General features: G+C 42.0%; 5 protein-coding genes and 1 long non-coding RNA gene across 10 annotated transcripts in view; 4 read left to right on the top strand and 2 right to left on the bottom strand.

Moving 5' to 3' along the window:
* The first annotated feature begins 1,805 nt into the window (after positions 1-1,805).
* Positions 1,806-6,773, top strand: atp6v0ca (ATPase H+ transporting V0 subunit ca). Its single transcript, XM_076086266.1, has 3 exons — positions 1,806-2,053; positions 4,867-5,050; positions 5,606-6,773. The coding sequence occupies exons 1-3, from the start codon at positions 1,978-1,980 to the stop codon at positions 5,808-5,810; spliced, it is 465 nt and encodes a 154-aa protein (XP_075942381.1). The 5' UTR covers positions 1,806-1,977; the 3' UTR covers positions 5,811-6,773.
* Positions 2,826-8,144, bottom strand: LOC142945002 (uncharacterized). The gene is made up of 2 exons (XR_012952903.1): positions 5,579-8,144; positions 2,826-3,425 (listed from the first exon to the last, which is right to left on the bottom strand). It is a non-coding gene; the product is annotated as an uncharacterized LOC142945002 (long non-coding RNA).
* Positions 7,617-13,134, top strand: spsb3a (splA/ryanodine receptor domain and SOCS box containing 3a). 5 transcript variants are annotated; one of them, XM_076086258.1, is made up of 7 exons: positions 7,617-7,813; positions 8,525-8,720; positions 9,169-9,349; positions 9,443-9,630; positions 9,720-9,822; positions 9,916-10,041; positions 10,156-13,134. In XM_076086258.1, the coding sequence occupies exons 2-7, from the start codon at positions 8,613-8,615 to the stop codon at positions 10,545-10,547; spliced, it is 1,098 nt and encodes a 365-aa protein (XP_075942373.1). In that variant the 5' UTR covers positions 7,617-7,813; positions 8,525-8,612; the 3' UTR covers positions 10,548-13,134. The 5 variants fall into 5 exon arrangements, with proteins under 5 accessions (XP_075942373.1, XP_075942372.1, XP_075942376.1 ...); XM_076086257.1 differs by having other exon boundaries at positions 7,617-7,817; XM_076086261.1 differs by lacking the exon at positions 7,617-7,813 and adding an exon at positions 8,840-8,946 and having other exon boundaries at positions 8,565-8,720; positions 9,174-9,349.
* Positions 13,135-13,750: 616 nt separating this feature from the next.
* Positions 13,751-15,126, top strand: mrps34 (mitochondrial ribosomal protein S34). Its single transcript, XM_076081036.1, has 4 exons — positions 13,751-13,863; positions 13,941-14,327; positions 14,456-14,498; positions 14,623-15,126. The coding sequence occupies exons 2-4, from the start codon at positions 14,010-14,012 to the stop codon at positions 14,919-14,921; spliced, it is 660 nt and encodes a 219-aa protein (XP_075937151.1). The 5' UTR covers positions 13,751-13,863; positions 13,941-14,009; the 3' UTR covers positions 14,922-15,126.
* Positions 15,127-15,544: 418 nt separating this feature from the next.
* nme3 (NME/NM23 nucleoside diphosphate kinase 3) lies at positions 15,545-18,070 on the top strand. Its single transcript, XM_076086255.1, has 5 exons — positions 15,545-15,684; positions 16,355-16,485; positions 16,584-16,685; positions 16,822-16,934; positions 17,174-18,070. The coding sequence occupies exons 1-5, from the start codon at positions 15,639-15,641 to the stop codon at positions 17,289-17,291; spliced, it is 510 nt and encodes a 169-aa protein (XP_075942370.1). The 5' UTR covers positions 15,545-15,638; the 3' UTR covers positions 17,292-18,070.
* Positions 17,878-20,529, bottom strand: part of mapk8ip3 (mitogen-activated protein kinase 8 interacting protein 3) — a 25,766-nt gene continuing 23,114 nt past the window's right edge. Inside the window, exons 31-33 of the mRNA XM_076086244.1 lie at positions 19,982-20,149; positions 19,621-19,767; positions 17,878-19,467 (exon numbers count right to left, since the gene is read on the bottom strand). Of these exons, the coding sequence (XP_075942359.1) occupies positions 19,343-19,467; positions 19,621-19,767; positions 19,982-20,149 (440 nt within the window). The 3' untranslated portion in view covers positions 17,878-19,342. The remainder of the gene's footprint in view (positions 19,468-19,620; positions 19,768-19,981; positions 20,150-20,529) is intronic.

Raw genomic sequence — 20,529 nt, 5'->3', positions numbered from 1 at the left:
GCTGACAGTCATGTGTGTGCAGCACATTTTTCGACTGCGTAAGATTTAAGTACACTATCGAGACACAATTGAACTAAAGGCAGTGAGAAACTTTATACAAGTAGCACTGAGGGAGGTTGATTTAATTTGTTTCTTCTCTAATCCTCAATAATATGTTGTAATGAGGCAGACGCTGCATGGTCCATGTCAACCAAGTGGTGAAGGTGTTTTTGACCCTAGTATACAGAAAGTAAATTCTTGGGGGAACGTCAGAGTACTGTTCTGTTTTGGGGCTTCGGATTTACACCACAGCATCCAAATTACAATAAAAAATAAATGGAGGAGTTGATAAAACCCCATCTTAAAGAATTTATAAAACCCCTCAGAAGCCCTGCGAAGGAGTTGGAGCTGAAGTGTCATTAAAACTCAGCATATACTATATACTATATACATATACTGCAATATATTTTCTTTTTGGCAGAAGAAAATGTTTGGCTTATTGATCATAAAAGTCAATTTAAATTTCCACCAGGCATGTATTAATTCATCATAACTCATATGTGAGTAAATAAGTCCTACATTCATTTATTATGTTTGGTTGATGACCCCACCTGTGGACAGGGTGAGGATTTAGTGCCTTGCTCCAGGACACTTCAACCAGAGGTGGCTGTGGCGAAGATCAGACATCAGGTGCAGGATAGCACTCTAATTTAATTGTTTATTTATGCACAGCCAATTTTTTGAAGGCCGTTGCTCAGTAGGCAAATTGGCAACACAGTTGTGTTGTGGTGAAATTAAAAGTAAACACATTTCTGTTGAGAGGGTAAGTGATGTCACTTTATGTAATGTTTGATTTAATCTCTCTCTCTCTCTCTTTTATACTAAATGTTTTTATCCGTTGATTATATCATTATAATTATTATCCAAAAAATGCAAACTGTACATGAATATTTTCAAAGAGATGGATTATTAAAAGCTAAGACAAAGATCATGTTTGTCTTGTACAAAAAAACATCCTTCAAACCAAAACTGTTCTTATGATATAAAACGATACAGATAACAAACTTTTATAGTCATCAACACTCACTGGGGGATGCTCTGAGAGAAAAGCACATTTAAAAAAACTAAACTGTGTAAAGAAGGTAAAATAGGATGTGATTAAAAATGTAATCTTTACAGAATATCTGCCCAAAAGAAAACTGTCCCGAGGTGAATTATGAGGTGACATGTTGTTATAGCTGACATTAGGTTTGTACAGTGTCACCTTGACAAAGGCAGACTCAGGATGTGTCTCCAGGTCAGACAGTCTTAGTGTGTTTGAGTCTCAGAGGAAGTCTAATGTTGATTTAAAATGACCTCTCCTTGTCAATGAAAAAAAAACCTTTACAACATACACATGGTTTAAAGGAGGGTGGCTATATGCTGGATATTATGGACACTGTGCCTCTATATTATTGTTGTTTATTTGTTGACCCATTTTTTTAAATGATAGAGTAAAAACGGTTGTTGGTTGATTTGACTATCTTCTTGAAAACCTATAGTAAATACGCCAGCATGTAGTAAACCAGCGTTTCAACTGCAGTCAGTACACTTGCAGCAGAACATACCATATTATAGCCTACACACTGTACAAACTACTCATATAATACATTGTAGTATTACAAACTGGTGTGCGTGTAAAAAATCAAATGAGAATGATTTGTACAATATACTTTACGGTGCATTAAACAACAAAGGTTAGTTATTTCGACTTTTGTTTGTATCGAGCACCCCCGTGTCCACACAAATGGATCGTTCCGAGATGGTTAGTCATGTGACTCTTTCCGTATCGCCATTTTCCTCTCCTACACCGGTGCTCTTTGCTGGCAGCTACGTTGTCTCCCCCCCCCTCTCAGTGTTTTAACCTATCCAAAAGCTGACGGAGGGAAAAAGGAAACCTAAATAAAGAAAGAAGAAGTCTGCCTTGTAGCTGTTGTCGCCCCGAGAAAAGTGCCGAGAATGTCTTCTGCGGAGAGCCCCGAGTACGCGCCTTTCTTCGCTGTGATGGGAGCCTCTGCGGCCATGGTCTTCAGCGGTAACTACACCAGCTCCTCCATCTGACATCTCGACCGTTACTGTCACAACGCTAACGAGCGAATGAGCTCAGACAGATGTTCAGCTATTCTCACGATATTAGAAACAACAAACATGGTGGTCTGTCTCACGAGAGATGACGGCGATGGGTGTTAGCTGAGTTGGTCACGGCTCACACACCTGCCGGGGGGATGATGAGCAGAGGCGGGGGAAGGTTTCCACCGAGCTGACCACTGACGTTAGCTCGTCATGCTAACTAGCTAGCTACCTCCATCAGCCTGGTTATATCATATCAAGCTGTGATGCTGCCTTTCTTGGTGACGCAGACTCTGCTTTGAGGTGGCAGCTCAGGTCGACGAGGCCGTCTTTTAATCTGTTATAATTAACTTATTTAAGGTCTCTGTCCTCATGATAATATACGATGAATATGATTGTTGTTGGGATTAGTCCCCGTCACGGTTTAATGTGTGGTGTTACAGGAGGGCCAGCATCTAAGGCCTAAAACATCAGTGAGGGGAAATTAAGGGAACATCCATCCATCCACGTTTAGCATCCACTCGAGGCGAGGAGGCGGGGTACACCCAGGTTATCAGGGAGGAAATAAGGAAATATACTATTAAAATATTTTTGGGTGGGGATTTACAGTCAATCGGGTGATGTCAATGCCTCCATACACCTGTCTCCATGATGTAGAACACATTGATGGTTTGACATCAGGTGACACTTTGTGGAGTTTGACCATTGAATGACAGTTATAAGATATTAAATCTAGAGATGCACATATCCAACTTTTATCAATCAATACAATTATAATACATAAAGTCTCTCTTTCATAATTTGCATGAAACTTGGATTCATTTTGATTACGGTAAAAGGATTAAAACTGAGATGGTGGCCCGTCGTGCCTGAATGAATGGATCTAAAACACATTTTATGACAACGACCAAGAAACAGTGTTTAATGTGAATTGCTCACATTCGGCCGACACCCAATTGGTTCAGTGCGTCTGTCGTTCAATCCAAATTAGTATTTTTTTAAGTAGGTGCTGACTGAGGGGAAAATGGAAAACACAGTTATACTTATATAGCACAGCGCTGCCTGAGGGCTCCGTTTTGGGCTCCGTTTTAAGCTTTATCCTTCACACCCCGAGGCACACAGACACCTTCACAGCAGCGTTATTTGTGCTTTAGAGCTGTGAATCATACATATATTACACCCTTCAGTAAAATCTGTGTGCTGCTAAAGTTTCAAAACAGTTTGATTGTTCACAATAGAGTCAGTCCAGGATTTCTCGAGGCGGCTCCATCAAGCATCCACAGGCGACATCTGTGTGAGGCTGATGACCTGCTGGACATGTGATGTCCATTCATTATCTATGGGATGCACAGTGAGAAAGCAATCAGTACAGAAGTGGCACATGATTCATTTAAAATGTGAGGGATCAGAAGTCATTTTGTACTTTTATGCAAATAAGAACATAAATATAAGTGGATAATAAAACCATTATTGAATCGTTCCCTCCCTGAATAATATAAAGAGAAGAGTAGCTTGGTACAGAGATGTTGAACTTGTTGGAGAAACTGATGCGTGTCTTATTCACACAATAATGCTAATAATTGCTTGTAGTGAGTCGATAAGCACAGAGCCCTCGAAAGTGTCAACACACCCACATCAGCAAGTGAGAAGTGGTGGAGTGATTTATTTATTTATTGGCTCCAGCTGGTCGTTATGATAAGCAGGTAACATCCTGTTTTCAGAGTTCTTTCTGCTTGTTGTCATCTAAACCATGCATGATAAACAGTAATCGTGCACAGTGAAGTTCTCCAGCTGACAAAGAACCGCACAGAAAACTGGGCACTGCCTTTTCCATTGTGCTGGTCAACTATCTGTGGAGGAGGACTGCTGTGTCTCATGTGTAGTAGATGAACCTCCACATGGGACACAACCCCACACATGATGTGGGTTTACCCGGTGAGAGAAGAGTAAATGCAAGAAAAGTGACTAACTGGCTGACAAACAGCTGGCTGTGTGAGTTCAATCAACACTTCACTAAAACTGATCTTCTAGTCTCTATTTGTTTGCACAATTACAACACTGTACAAGACGTAAAATACAAGAGCTCATGGGAGGCAGCTAATACATTATACAAAGTCCTTCTATACTAAATAGTTAAATTGCGTATAATTGTAAACAGACAGCAAGGTGACAAAGAGCAGATAACAAACTTCAAAAAGGGAACTTGGAATCAAAAACAATAGAGTATAGAGAAAAAAAGAAAAGGCGGGGCTACTGTAGTGTTTCAGATTGAACAGGTATACTGAACAAAGTCAACATACACTCTGTGACCAGTGATGTGCAGCGTGATTACAAATATGTGACGAGCAGATGTCAGTGAGACGTGAGGTGACGGAAGTATAAAGTAGTCAAGTGGGTGAGGTTTATGTGTTATCACGGCTCCAGAGTACAACGATTAATCCCTTTTTAAACGTGTTTCAGAGGTTTGTGAGGAAACTTTAAAAATAGGTGCACTAGTGTGATTTGGCAGTACTCCTTTTTAAAAATGAATTATATATAATTGGTCAGTTATATATGGCTGGGTGGGAGAAAACTGTCAGTCGAATATCTTCTGCTGTTTCATTTTGTCTGTTACCTGCACGTCAGGTCTGCAATCGATTTGTCTGGGTTTATTAATCTCACCCAGCCTCATCCGAATCCATATCTCGTCTGGTTTGAGTTGTTTTTATCGGGAATCATTTGTAAGTGAAGAATAAACACTGAACTGAATTAACAGGAAGTCTCTCCTCTCTCACGCAGCGTTAGGAGCAGCATATGGGACGGCGAAGAGCGGCACGGGCATCGCTGCCATGTCTGTGATGCGGCCAGAGCTCATCATGAAGTCCATCATCCCCGTGGTCATGGCTGGTATCATCGCCATCTACGGGCTGGTGGTGGCTGTGCTGATAGCCAACAACATCTCTGAGAGAGTCACCCTCTACAAGTAAGACGAACCTCTGATAACGTAGTCCATTACAACAGTTTGCCGTTTTACATTTAAAGTGTGTATTATTGCTGATTGTTATTTGTGTAAATTGCCTCAGAGGGCTTTACAATCTGTACACATACAACATTGACTATGTCTGGCTCTTAGTAGAGTTATGCTGCGAGTTAGTGAACAGCTAACTGCTCAGAACTTGTTTTCTGAAACAGTTTTATAGAAAAACTTTCTGTGATCATGAAGTCCGTTGTTACTCTACAATTCTCTGGTTTATCATTGAAGTTTATGAACTACACTGCAGACCGAAGTCTCTCCTATCGGTGACAAACAGAGTAACGACTGACTCACGTCTCGTGTATAAAATGTCCTTAACCTCACTGCGCTGCATTTTTATATCCTATAATAATCTGGCCATGGGTCACATCTTTTGTTGAGGATTATGTTTATTGCAACTTCAGCTGCTGCCTCAAGGTCCTGACACACCGTCGGCCAAAAAAGAAATATGTGATTATACGTTTCAGACGGTATTACCTTTTGCATTTTGTTTCTTTCCAACAGGAGCTTCCTGCATCTCGGTGCCGGTCTGAGCGTGGGCCTGAGCGGTCTGGCGGCCGGGTTCGCCATCGGCATCGTGGGCGACGCCGGAGTGCGAGGCACCGCCCAGCAGCCCCGGCTTTTCGTGGGCATGATCCTGATCCTGATCTTCGCTGAGGTGCTGGGGCTTTACGGCCTCATCGTGGCTCTCATCCTATCTACAAAATAAATGTCCGCATCAAACACCATCTCATTCATTCCACATCGAAGCAGCAAGAACAAACAGGAGATTTTCACCGTACTTCCATTACACCCCGTGGGTCTGACAGGATGGGATGGCAACAGAAACATGTCCTCCGTAGATGTGATCATATTGTTTAAAGCCATGCAGTTGTGTCAGGTCTCGTGAGTACTGAACGGGCATGAAGATGTATTGGTTGTTGTGGGATGATGTGTGGACAGTCTGCTTGATTTGTTGTCTGATCTTAACCTGTACAGTGAACCAGAGTCCCTCCACTTCTGTAAATGTAGTAACCAGTCTGTGCTGTGAGTGTGAGTATCAACGTTTATCCCTCTGCTCATTCCCCTCCTTTTGATTATTGTTTTCTGTTGGTGATTTTGATCGTCCTTCTCTGTTTGGAGACTGCTGAAGAATCATGCACACTAGTATTTTATGTTTCCATGTTCTTTTCGGGGACCTTTGTTGAATCACAGTGGTGAGGAGCTGTCAATACATTTTATTTTTCACTATTTATGGAAAGTTATGAAGATTTTGACTTAATGAAACTATCTAAATGGAATACTGTTTATTGAATACCCTATATACATAAAATATATAAATTATCTGTGTATAGTTAGATTCATTGCACTGTGGGTAATTGTTCTAAGTGCTTGGAATTCCTCTGGATGTAGTGTGATTATTAATGGAGGATGTCCACATGTTGACATGGAGTTGTGTGTGTGTGCGTGCGTGCGTGCGTGCGTGCGTGTCTGTCTGTGTGTCTGTGAATGACCTGAGTGCATAATGTGTGTGTGCAAGTCTTTATGTTTAATATGACATTCTCCAACACTAGTATCGTTTACCTGTAGTGCTGCCGTCTTGATTTTTTTTGTTTGTTTTGTTTTGTTTAAGGTGAGAGCTCACTGTTCAGCCATGCCTGTCAGATTTCCAAATAAAACTCAACCTCCAGAACATCAGCGTCAAGCCTTTTTTTTCTGATATTAATTGAATGACTTAACTTGCAGCGTCGACGTCTTTAAGGCTTTTCAGAGTCACAAGCACCTGTCAGCATTTAATTGAAAAAGGGAAATTGGGTAATAAATAGTTAATTAAATTGATAGATGGCTAGATGAAAAGTGAAAGGTTCACAAAAAGGTATTTCATCTAATCCTGAAGTGGACATGAATTTCTCCTAAAACAGGCACATGCATAATTCATTGTTTGTGGTGAATGTACTTTTTTTCATTCCTATCTGCAGACAACTCTTGTGAGAGCTTCCACACAGTCTTATTGGTGCCCTGAATACATTTGCCAGCTCATTTTCATTGCGCATATATATATATATATAATATGCACATTTAACAAACCACAAAACGAGGAATATGGATTTTGTCCCCATCACTCACATATAAGGGATCTTTTAATAGCAGGTCTGAACAGGAGGAATTATTACAGCCATGTCCATAGAGGTGACTGACTATTGTTTTTAGGCAAAATTGGGAAAAATTGTGAGGCTATCCTTTCAGAACATTTGATTTTTGTAACACTTCTGTAACATTTTTAATTTAGGTTGAGTATTGTTATGGTTTGTGGTATTGCTACTTACTGAAATAAATTGTAAAATTCTGGATACTTCTTCCTCCACTTAATATATACAACACTGAAAGAGGGCAATACTTCACAATACTTATACTACTGGTACATTGTTTGCAGTATTTTGTATCATGTTGTGCTTTTACTTTTAGTTAAATAACCTCTAAACATCTCCACTGAATAACACTCGTTCCTCTCTAGGCTAATACAACAGGAGTATTTTCTGTGCACTAATAAACGTCCTGTTGGAGACAGTGGGCTCCTGCAGAGAGCCCGTCTCACTGTTATTGTTTACGGTCAGACTGATGTAAAGTAGGTCATGGTAAACAGGAAGCTTTGCTCCCCGCTCACTCCGCTGTCGTGTGTTAGCTCTCTAGTAATAAGTGGCTTCGAGGAACAACGTCTCTGTGGTGAACAAGGCAGGTAACGTTAACGGTTTTCTCTCGCGCTGATAGCAGCACGCAGCTAACGAACGCTAACTAGCTAGTTTACGCTAACACGCAGCTAACGAACGCTAACTAGCTAGTTTACGCTAGGTCTGAATCTGCATCACCAGCCCGGTCACCTCTTCTCTTAATACATGGCGAATAAACCGTGTAGTAACCGACATCTGCCTGTGTAATAAGCTATCAATAATAAGCTTTCAACCGGCTGTCTGGGTTGAATTGATACGTATCTGACCTTGTTACAGCCTGCTAATATTGTTAATGCATCCGCGGGTCAACGGGCTAAATTCTGTGTAGAGCTAGCGTTAGCTGCTACCGCTAGGTGGCTAACTGACGCTAGTTAGGAAGAACAACATCTCACGTCAAAAGACTAATAGTTTTGCTGATGATGACAATTATCTGCGGTCAAGCAGAAGACTGCTACCAGCTATTTAGTGTTAAATTAAGTAGGTAGGATGATATGTGTGTAATTAGTTAACCGTCAATGTGCCCCACCAACTCTAAACTATAAAGCTGTAACGGAAGCACATGTTAGTGTTGAGATAAGACATCAGGATAGCAGCATCAATAAATAACTAAATTATATAAACTATGCAATGCACAAAGCTACAAGCATCAATTGCCAGAGGGACTTCAGTGTCTGTGCCTCTCAAGATTATCACATGTTGTCAATTTATTTCTCAGCATCTGGACTGATGCTCTTCCTCCAACATCTGGACTGAACCTGAGCTGACTAGGCGGGCTCTTCTACTGGTGAGACACTGTTGCTGCCATGTCCAGGCACAGCAGGAACAGTCGTGCATGGAGATATGTTTGGGGTGGGATACGAAGGGATGCTGACGCCCGGGCACTTGAAGAATGGAGCCATGACCGTTTAGAGGTAAGCATACAAGGGCTGCTGTTTCCCCCATTGGACCTGAAGCTCTGAACAGATTTCGAAGCATCAGTGGACACAAGAGTTTTTGTTTGTGTCATATGATGCCACTTGTTTCACCCCAGGCAGGAGACAGGATGTGTCATCATCACCATGAGAAGACAACAAAAAGTCACCTCAGCTATCACTGTCAGACTTAAAGCCTCTAATGTGCTTTTGGCCACTGTAAACGGTGTGTGTTTGGTTGGAGATTAGGTTTAAGGAAAGCATTATAATATCTGCATTTCACTATTACATTTTAGAGATGTTGATAAAACTCAGAGGTACATTTTCCAATGCAGTGCCCAATTTTGTCTTTGTAGCAGCCCAACATCTAAACCAGTGTTGTGCTGTTACATAAGCAATGCTGCTGGCGTTTGAATGAGTTGTTTCTCTCTGCATTGCTGCTCCCCAGTACAGTGATTCAGATTCTGAGGCAGACTTTTCGGCAGTGATGGTCCCTCCAGTCCCCAGTGCAGTGCCCGTCACCGGAGAGTCCTACTGTGGCTGCGACTCCCAGGCTGAGACCAACTACAACCCTCGTCTGCGAGGCTTTCACCAAGTTAAAGACTGCCACTGTGGCGAGGACGACCAAGGTACAAGACAGCTCCTGCATATCAATGGCCAAAAAAATATTTCATTTCTTCTCTCTTTGGCCATGAATGACCGAATGACTTCTGATGTTTCAGAGTTTGACTGGGTTTGGGACGGCAACAGCCAATCGACGGCAACATTACTGAGCTGCGACAATCAAAAAGTTAACTTCCACTCTGAATACAGCTGTGGCACAGCAGCAATCCGTGGCTCCAAAGAGCTGGCTGAAGGGCAGCACTTCTGGGAGATCAAGATGACATCTCCAGTGTATGGAACAGACATGGTAAACCTCTACGCCTTCACTGACCTGCTGGTAGTATGCAACGCTTCCTAAAGAGATCCGAACATAAATTCTTGTTTGTATCTGTGCAGATGGTCGGCATCGGTACTTTCGATGTCAACCTAGACAAATACAGACACTCGTTCTGCAGCCTGTTGGGAAAAGATGCAGACAGCTGGGGTCTTTCTTACACTGGTAAGACCAACACAACGTGTTGTGATGCAGCAGTAACATCTCACAGTGGGGTTTGTATGAGTTTAACGTCAGTGGTTGTCCTCCTTTTGTCAGGATTGTTGCATCATAAAGGAGACAAAATGAACTTCTCCTCCCGGTTTGGACAGGGATCCATCATCGGGATCCATCTGGACACGTGGCACGGCACACTCACTTTCTTCAAAAACCGCAAGTGTATAGGTTAGTATCAACATACACACATACCATAACTGATAAATACTTACTTACTTATGTAGTATTGTAACAAGATATTACACATGAACATGAAATGTTTTGTCACCATTCTCGATGTAGGTGTTGCTACCACGGAGCTCCAAAATAAGAAGTTTTATCCGATGGCGTGCTCCACTGCAGCGAAGAGCAGCATGAAGGTGATCCGATCGTGCTCTGCGCCCACCTCCCTGCTGTACCTTTGCTGCGCTCGCCTTCGCCAGCTGATGCCGGACTGTATAGACACCCTGGACGTGTTGCCGCTGCCGCCGGGCCTTCGCCAGTTGCTCCACAACAAACTGGGTTGGGTGCTCAGTCTCAATAGTGGCACCACAGAGGAAACCCCAGATGGGCCCGAGCGACCCTCGGGCTCGCCTGCCCCCCCCTTGGCTGGACCGTCCTCCTGTGAGAGTGACTCGGAGGGTTGCACATCTGACCCCGAAGCCTGTCAGAGGAAGAGATGCCGCTGGACGTGACTGCCCAGCTCGACTCAAACCATCACTGGCAGACGTTAATGTCCTGAGGCCTCTGATCTAGTGTTTCCTACCTGCTTCAAGCGTTCCTCAACATCAATATTATCCAGTGGCGAAGAAAATAAACCAGGATCGGAGCGGTACGTAAGTGGAAAACTGTGACGACATGCTTTACTGTGATCTTCTCTTCAGATATCTTCATGCTCGTCATACATTCAGTATCCAAACCAGCTTCAGTAATAAGTACAGATGTGCGGTGTTATTATGTTAGTCACCATAATTTGTTGCCGTTCATGTAGGCGAGTAGTGAAATGATGCAGAAACGGACTGAACAGTGTAACACTGAAGTCAAGTAAGGCCATATTTTGATGGTCATCATAGTACATTTGCAAAAAGTGGGTTGAAAAAATGAGACTGTATATTTTAGGGATGCACTGATACTGATATCAGGCCGATATTGGATCTATTCAATTATATTAATCAATTATATTTACAGACTATATACTTTATATACTGGAATTTCAATTCCTGTTAAAGTTGTTGCTGCATTTAAACAGGTTTACTCATGAATTGTAATTCTGATAACTTTGAAGATATTTTACCAAGTTGCTGGTGTAGGATTTATTATTTTAATAATATACACCAATTCAGTAAATTATATCTATGTATTTATTTGTTACATTTTGTTTTACAAAGTTAGTAAAACAATGTTTCCTGATGTTTCCTTACACATAAAAGAATGATCCCAGTCATGTCCACACACTGAGGCATACAGCTTATTAATTAGTATTACAAGTATTGTATCGGTGCTCTGTATCGGTGCTCTGTATCGTTACTTTGTATCGGTGCTCTGTATCGGTGCTCTGTATCGTTACTTTGTATCGGTGCTCTGTATCGGTGCTCTGTATCGGTGCTCTGTATCGGTGCTCTGTATCGTTACTTTGTATCGGTGCTCTGTATCGGTGCTCTGTATCGGTGCTCTGTATCGTTACTTTGTATCGTTACTTTGTATCGGTGCTCCGTATCGTTGCTCTGTATCGGTGCTCTGTATCGGTGCTCTGTATCTACTGTTACCCAAAGCCCAGGTATCTGTACCCGTATTGGGACTGAAACATTGGTGCATCCCTTTTATATATTTTCTGTGTTTTCAACCTGTATGCAAATACTGTATATTGTTCTCAACCTTAATACCATTGATGCATTATCAAAGTAATATGTTACATGTTTTACTGGCATCTGCAATTTTCTGTTGGGTTGCCAAAGTGAGACACTGAGTCTGTGTCTTAGAGTGAAAGAGAGATATGAAGAGACACCCCATAGGTCAGAGAGTATTCTTTATTTGTTACCCAGAGGTTACAGCTCTAAGGCAAAAACCGTTTTAAGACAGATCAAAAAACTTGTAACAAGAAGTTGAAGTGAGCCTGAATGTAGTTTGCATCTTTAAGTGCTCCAAAAATGAAAATATTCCAGCCATCATCTCCAAACACTTTTTGAAAGTCTCCTGTTGATGTATGTATGCCACTTGTTTGTAGAAGGGTTTCCTCTTTCCTAAAAGATGTCCGCAGTGTGTCCTTGTTATTTAGTGTAGCTATTTTAAATCTGATCATGAGACTAGGATGACACTCTGAAGAGACTGCCGCACATGTAAAGTAACTTTTAATCGCTGGTATATCTTATTGTTTTTTAGAACTTAAAAAAAAAAGTTAGTTTCTTTGATTGACAAAATATGAGATTATGAGCAGTTTTAGTGTTTTTTTTTTAACTGATCTGTTTATGCAAGTGTGTTGTTTTGGTTTTCCCAAAGCATTGTCCCATCACTTCCTGTACCAACTCCTCTTGACTGTAGTTAATCGTACTTTATTCTAAATGATTTTAGTATCAAACACTCACATCCTTTGTTGGACTAATAGCTGGCTCTAAAAAGTTGCTTATTTTATAAGAATTAGATTCCAACTCGAGTATAACTGGATCATGAATGACCGAGGAGGGGAACATTACCTCTGGGTCAGGTGTGTAAAACTATAACAATAGAAGTATAAAGATGGTGTTTGACCCAGGCGTTGAAGCTATACAGTCTGCCAACTGCTGCCTCAGTCACCTGTCTCCGATCATGTTCGCTCCTCAAGGGTCTTGGTTCAAATAGACGTGCACAATGATTTCTGGTACTATGCAATAAAAGCAGAAGGAATGTGTGTTTTAAGATGTTAAGATGGACACACACACAACATTAGTGGTGAAGGTACCAGAGGACCGTGATCATTAGTCATGAGTAGTGTGACATGACGCACTTAATCCTGTCCAGTTGTGTAATGATTGATCAGAATTATCCCTAAATATCTAGTAATATAAGAGATTAGTTGTAGGCCAGCAGATGTATTTGTGTCTTATTTCACTGCATTTGTCTTCACTTTGATGCATCCAAGCACTTTTTCTTACTGTTGTACTGTAAATAGGTAAAATTCTAAGTGTTTCTTCTATACCGTGTCATATTAATAATTCTATATGTGAAGGCCTTTACTCACCTTTTTCTGTATAACTTATCAGCATGATTTTCAGCTGAAAATAAATGAATACTAAATATGCAAAAAAATACTGTATGTGTTTATTTATTAGCAAGAAAACCGGCACCTAGGACATTTCAAGATGTTTCAGTTTGGAAGTCTTTTTTTGTCTTTTCATTTTACATAAAATATAACGCGTGCCTGATGTCACTGGAGTGGATAGATTCAAAGGTCTGAACTGGGGCAAAAGTAACACTTCAATAAAGAGAAAAACGTTATGGAATTTGACCATTTTGCTCTATGAATAGAACATTTCTTAAAGTGAAATAAATAACAACTTCTATCGTGGTCAAAATAAAACAAAACGAGAAAACTTTTCAGTTTCAGATTAACATGGAAATGCTCAGAAAGTTCTTTAAACAGTTATAAACACACTTTCCTTAACGAGTCCCCCAAAATCCCACCTGTAGTCCATATACATTTTAAATATTTGAAGAAAAAAGATCCAAATCTGTACAAAGGTAAAGACCACCAGTAAAAAGATGACTGAACACTGATTAGGTATAATATGTATTTATTTAGAATGTGTGCAGACAATCTTTATTAATACCCATTATTGTCTTATGAATTAACACTTATTATATTATTCCATCATGTGCTAACTGAGAGGTCTTCTACTTGATTTGACTAATGCGGACCTAAAATGTGCAGTGACAGTTTACAGGGGAACTTTCCGCTGTCGGACCAAATGAGCGGAAGTTGTGTGCTTTGCTTGCGGAGGTCAAGTTGCGCTGGTGCTTCTCGTCAGGGACGTTCAGGTACTTTTAATGGCTGATATCTGAGTTTAAAGAGCTGCTCCGCTCAGACGTAAATAACTCACTTTACCCTCCTGCAGGACAAACGTTAACCGGTGTTTATCCGGGAGTATTGTGGAGTAACGCGAGCTGCTGCACGTCAGGCAGTCATGGTGAAGAAAAGGCGACTTCGTCTCATCGCAGAAATGGCTCGGAAGATCCGGGCGTACCGAGAGCTGAAGTCCCGGCCGCGGGAGTCCCAAAAATACGCCCTGGACTACGAGACGATGAAGCGGCCTCACACGGGGAAGATGCTGCCCGTGCTGGCCTGGCAGGATGTCCGCAGGGAGAGTCGCCTCTTCTCCCTGCTGGCGGGCATGAGGCTGTTCGGAATGGGCCGCCTCTTCACCCGCAAGTCCTGGCTGGAGGAGCACACCGAGCCCAGCTACTGGCAGATCACTAAGGTCAAGGTGGACTACACCGCTGAGGTGAGAAAGGGCCACATCCAAGATTCTGGTCTGCATGTTGTCATCCCAAGTGTAGAAGTGAGCGCAGTTTAGTTTGTCATGAGGTCTGTTAGGATACACGTGTAACACCTGATTCCTGTGTTTTCTAGAACATGGATCATGGCAAAGCATGGGGGATCCTCACCCTCAAAGGTAAGATTGTACCCCGTTTATTTGACTTAAATTAAACTGTAACCACCGTTGAGGACACTGATGTGATGTCACCCTTTGATGTTGCACTCAAACAAACAGCTTGTTGCATTTTTGTGCTTTGCAGGAAAACAGGAGAGCGAGGTCAAGGAGCTGGACAAGGTGATGTACCACGACTGGCGCCTGGTTCCTAAACGCATGGAGCAGCAGATGAAGGACTTTGAGCCACTCCCCGAGCTGCCCGTGCGCTACGTCCCTTACCCTCCTCTGCTCCGCGCCATGCTGCTGGCCCAGCACAAGAAGGCAGTGGGCAGCGTAGTGGCCGAGGAGCCGGTCTTGCCTCTAAAGAGGGACGTCCTGCTCAACAAAGACTATTTCCGCAGGCAGGAGCAAGAGACGCAGAGGACGGAGGGGACAGCGGTGTGATGCTCGTGGTTCTGAAGAGGAAATTCTTGGGATGTTTTGGACAAAATCAGTGTCGATGGAAGCTGTAACTTCTTCTGTGCGAGTACACTGGAATCACCTCAATGTCCCGATATGTCCTGGACTCAAATGACTTCTCTGAAGCTGGCCTCTCTCAGAGTGTGATATGTATCTGTGCAATGTGGTAAATATTAAATTTAAGATAAAATATTGCTGCTATCATTGTTTTTTTTGGTGATGCGTTATAGACTACCTCACAGAGCACTTCACTAAGGTGATTACAGCACATTAAACATGACTGGGTGCACCGTGCCTCATACTTTGACACCTTGAAATCACTTTTTTTTTTATACTATCAGAGAAAGAAGTAGCAGAAGACTCCACCATTGACCACGCAGGCTAAAGTTTAATATGTTATTTTGCTTGATTAGATGCTGCTTTTATGTCATATTGGTTTTATCATAATCACAATTTGAGAAGAAATATAATCTGCCAGAATAACTGAATATTATATTACACTAACATTTAAAATAGTCCTGAGTAGTGTTCTTTATTTTCTTCCACCATATAAATTTATAATTTCTAACTTTTTGTTCAACCGGCGGAAATGAACTTCCACGGTCACGCGCTTTGGGAAGCATTCCGAAACGTGGGTGCGCGCGTCTTCATCCCTCCCTCCTAGTCCTTCCAGTGTGATGTCACTCCGTCCAACCAGCGACAATGATCTGCCTGATTTTGTCCATATTCTCTCACTTCTTAACTTCAGGTTGGTGTTGAATCCGTTTGTACTCCGCGTGTCATTCACTATTGTTGAAGTTTGACTTTCACCGTTTCCGGTCTGTGTGAGCAGGATATGCTAACGTTCGCCTCGGCTCTAGCTAGAAGAAGGAGTTAACCGTTGAATCAATGGTGTCACGAACAGTTCAGTAACTTCTACACAGGTGTTGTAACTTATTGTGTGTAACGTTAGAGTCGCTCGGCTTTGGAGTTAGATGATTAACTGTGTGGGTCGATCTACAGTTGGTTAACTTTAGTTTACTAATGTATGTATAACGTGCTCATAGCGGCTACTTAGTCTCACTACCAGCAGCGTCATCCTCGGCACTGTGAAATACGTTGAAAATGAAAATTTCTCTTCATTTTTATTTTTTTTTGCACTGCAATGGTGCCGAGAAAAAGGTCACAGCGAGAGACCTGAAAGTGATATTTGTGAATCTAATAATCACTCCTAAAACTAACAAATAACAGACATTTCTGGAGCTGCATGTAGCTTTTGTGAAGTCAAAACTTGTGTGCGTGAACGATGCTGCTTCCTCCAGTCTGTACCCAGACGCATGCACGCTGCTCTAGGTTGTGAGTGGTGGCCATCGTTGTTCACGGTAAACACTTGTTGATTTTACCTTCATCGTTGTCGTGTGTTATTCCTGATCCTCTAGGCTGGGCCGGTGTGAACGAGCGCACCTTTATTGCCGTTAAACCAGATGGCGTGCAGCGTAAACTGGTGGGAGAAATCCTGCATCGCTTTGAGAAGAGAGGCTTCAAACTGGTCGGCCTCAAACTGGTGCAGGTATTTGGGATGTAGGCCTTTTATCTTCTCTTGAGACAATATTTACCAAAGTAGTTTTATATTTTAGTTGAATACGTGTCTGTCTTGTGTGTGGTCAGGCGTCTGAGGATGTTCTGAGGAAACACTACTGGGACCTGAGGAGTAAGCCCTTCTTCCAGGGACTGATGAGCTACATGAGCTCTGGACCAATCGTAGTAATGGTGACATTCTCCCACATACTGTACACGTGTTCAGAGGGTGTTTGGTTTTTGCTCATAACTCGCATAATAAGTCATGGTGTACAGGATATCTTTGTTTCTGCATGCTGTAGTCATGTACGTTCCTGTGTTTGTTCAGGTGTGGGAGGGTTCGGACGTAGTCAAGACTGCACGTAAGATGCTGGGAGAGACCAAACCTGCTGACTCGCTGCCTGGAACCATCCGAGGGGATTTCTGTGTGGAAGTGGGCAGGTAGGATCACCTGATAGTTCACTTCTCCTCTGAGGGAAAATGTGAGGCCTTTATTTACAGGAGGCATTTTTACTTGTCATAGTAGAAAAAAACAGTTGCGACCAATAAAATGTATGGTGGCAGCATTATATTCAAGAGCCCCACTCCATGAGTGTGTAAAAAAGTCATAGTATAGTATACATGATAGTATGCCGAAAAAGTATAACTATAATGGTTCATAAAACGGTCATGTGCTGCAGGAACGTGATCCACGGCAGCGACTCGGTGCTGAGCGCCCAGAAGGAAATCTCTCTGTGGTTTAGACAGGACGAGCTTCACTGCTGGGAGGACAGCAGCAGCCACTGGATCTACGACTGACGGTCCACACCAGCTGCGTGTCCTCCATCCTGATGTCATTACAAGACGGATCACACCTCAGATAGTCGTCTTTGGCTTTAATATCTTGTAGAGATGCAATTGTTCCCTGGATTTTCTTTTTAATAAAATGTATTTTTTTATCTCTCTGAACTGAGGTGAGCAATACCTTTATCAGTAACATGGTGTGCTTCTGTTAGTTTTCATTGTAGTCTTTTAGTCCAGAAGCTTGTTTACAGTTTTCAAGCAATAAGCTTGTAGTTCATGATCATCGAGGGATCACACATCAGGGAACGGCTGCATTTAAATAAACCCTGAAGGTTCATTTCTACAGGAAGCTTTAATACCCATGACTATTCAGGTGATGTGCTGTGCAAAGTATTTTAAGTTACATAACAGCCATTGTTTACCACCTCAATGTGTTTTGCACACAAATGTTTTTTCTTGTTATGGTGAAAGATCCGTCAAAATATACACGTTTCTCCTGTAATCGTACTTCCATTGAGAGCAATCGACTAACACCATTATTGCCTTTCTACACACACGGTCCAGTTTCCTGCACTTTTAAATATTAATCCTGTCAGGGTGTGAAACGGATCACTTCACAGGAACACTTGAACGTAAAGGGTAGACGTTTTAAAATAAGATGCTCAACAGGTTTTCGTGGAGATTCCAAGGGCTCGTTTATTTTGTTCTATAAAATTGTAATTTGTGCTTTTCTAAAATCCCATGATGCTGTATGAATTGTCAAACAATAAATCTGGTCAGGAAATCCTTTTTAATATGTTTTGTTTGTGTTTTGTAAAGTAAGACACAACTGTAGGTTTTTTTCAGCACACAAATATGTTTAATATTTAATCCACACAGATAGAGATCAATGCATGAAGTTCATACTGAACAAAGAGGATGGGCTTCAGTGTGTCTGGACTTTTACAATAATCCCTGTACACATAATGACAACACATCACTGTTCACCTGCTTTACAACGAACCGTCTGATCAACAGCCAGTCAGATGAGAGATATGAGTCTCGGACCGAACCATTAAACAAAACCCCTTCCACTGGTTTTCCAATTGTTCACATGACTCTTTGATTCACATCAGGCACCAGATGTTTCCTGTCTTTACCGCACACAAAGTCATTACATCTTCATGAGGGTTTTTGTTTTCATCAGGGTAGAAAATCATTAATCGAGCTTCTTTAAATAGACAAGATTAGATGCAAAATATTTGAGGGTAACAGCCAAAAAAGCCCAAACTAAATTTAGACTTTCCATTCGTTCCATGCCGTTGTAAACCCGTTCGCTATACACTACAATGTTAAAGCCACAACAAGACTTCTGTACGCCGTCTCCTTGGATTTGTTTCCACTCTCACACACCGTCAAAGACTGTCGATCCGTGAACACCTCATCCGTTAAATCCATTTAAACATACGACGGCATTAACAATCATGGATTGCTGATAAGCGGTTAGAAAAATCTGATTTCTGGTGGAAATGCAAGTCAGTGTTTTCATTCTTATTTCTGCACCTGTGTTCTTGATTCTTTTTGTTATTGGTACAATAATGTTGGGGCTCTGGGCTTTGCAATAAGATGAGCTGGAGGCCTCACAGCCGACAAACTAAGTGGAGGAAGAAGAGGAGTAACTCTGGGGCAGATGCAGGTCAATCGAGGTAAATATGGGAAGAGATACAGTGTGCTTACAGGGTGAATATAAGAGCGATACAGAGGAGGGAGGTAGTTATGAGGCTGGGTTACAAGGCTCATGAAGATAGTTACAATGCCCTGGGTGGGACAGAAACAGGATGGCAGGCAGGTCACTAGATCAGAGGAGGTACTTACAAGGCATTAAAGTTACAAGGGGACGGGGCAGGAGGGGATATAATAGTTACAAGGGACGATACATGGCTTTAAGGGTCGTTTTCAGAGCCAAGAGGGGACTTTTACATGGCCAGGGATAATTACAAGGTGTGGGTGGCTGGAAGCTTTTGGGGGCAGGAAGAGATTTTTTTAAAGGAGATGAGTGGGTGTGGGGGTTAAAGCAAATCCAGGTGTCACTCAGGTATGTAAGACACCTGCCAGACGATGATGTGGCTTCGCTCAGCTTTACACAAAGCAGGTTTGATCTGCGAAGTTCCACCAGTGTCGCCTTCCTCCGTCTCATCGTCCTCTCCGTCTCCTGAGGAAAACACGTAGACAGAAGATGTAAGCGCTGTGATCATTACAAGGAACACTTAACTTTATTGTGCGGATAATATTTTAATGTATTTTTCTAAACAACATTACAACATACAGGCTTGCATTTGTATAAAACATCAGGAAATATGCTAACCTATACGGAAGTCGATGTAGCCCTCTCCTCCACTCAGCACCAACACGTTGTGAACACTCTGGGCCTCCGTCTCTTGGGGCGCTGTTGACCCCTCACCCTCCGACGGACTGTCCAGCACACTGCCGTTCAGTGTGGCCAGAACATTGCCTGTCACACAGAAGAAAAATGCCAAGTTACCGTTTACATCCGATTTGTCCAAAATGTCATCACTTCATCATTTTAACAGATATTTGTGTGACAATCTCATGTGATTACTTGAGTTACGGCGATAAAACTTTTTTTGTCTCAAAATAATGTCATAGTATATGTCGAAAAAGAGTGAATGTGGTCAGTTACAGACAGAGACGGGCTTTGTGCTTACCGGGTACAGAGACGAAGAACTTGACAGCATCGCGGTGTCCATGAAAACAGAGCTGGGCTTGTGCCATGGAGCAGTAGGGGATGAAGCTGCCGGTGCTGCTCTTCTCAGAGCCGTCGTCACCGTACACGTGGATCACTCCACTGGACGATGTAGGAGACACCTTATTGGCTGAGGGATGAAGAACCCGGGAGTGAAACACTAACCAACCAAGAGTTTTTAATAGCAAATCATATTCGGTAGCATGACACAGGTAAAAAAAATAAATAATAATAAACACCCACAAGATCCATATATTTCCACAGATCAACTGAAAATGAGAAGTGATATTAGAATATTACAAAAAAATAGATTTGAGACACCTACAGCATATATTTAGCATGCAATGGATCTGGTACACACAAACATATATTTTAGTCATTGATGCAGTAGAAGCACAATGAATAATAACATGCAAAGCAACCAATGAGTAAAAGCCCTGCTGCAGTAAAAAGACAAATAATTGCACACAGAATACGTTTGGTGACTTTGTTCACAGCTCAAAAAGGACT

Source organism: Anarhichas minor, unplaced genomic scaffold, assembly GCF_050575085.1.
Source record: "Anarhichas minor isolate MPS153535 unplaced genomic scaffold, ASM5057508v1 ptg000007l, whole genome shotgun sequence".
Taxonomy (NCBI): Eukaryota; Metazoa; Chordata; class Actinopteri; order Perciformes; family Anarhichadidae; genus Anarhichas; species Anarhichas minor.
Note: the sequence above shows the minus strand (reverse complement) of the source record. Positions and strands in the feature narration are given on the sequence as shown.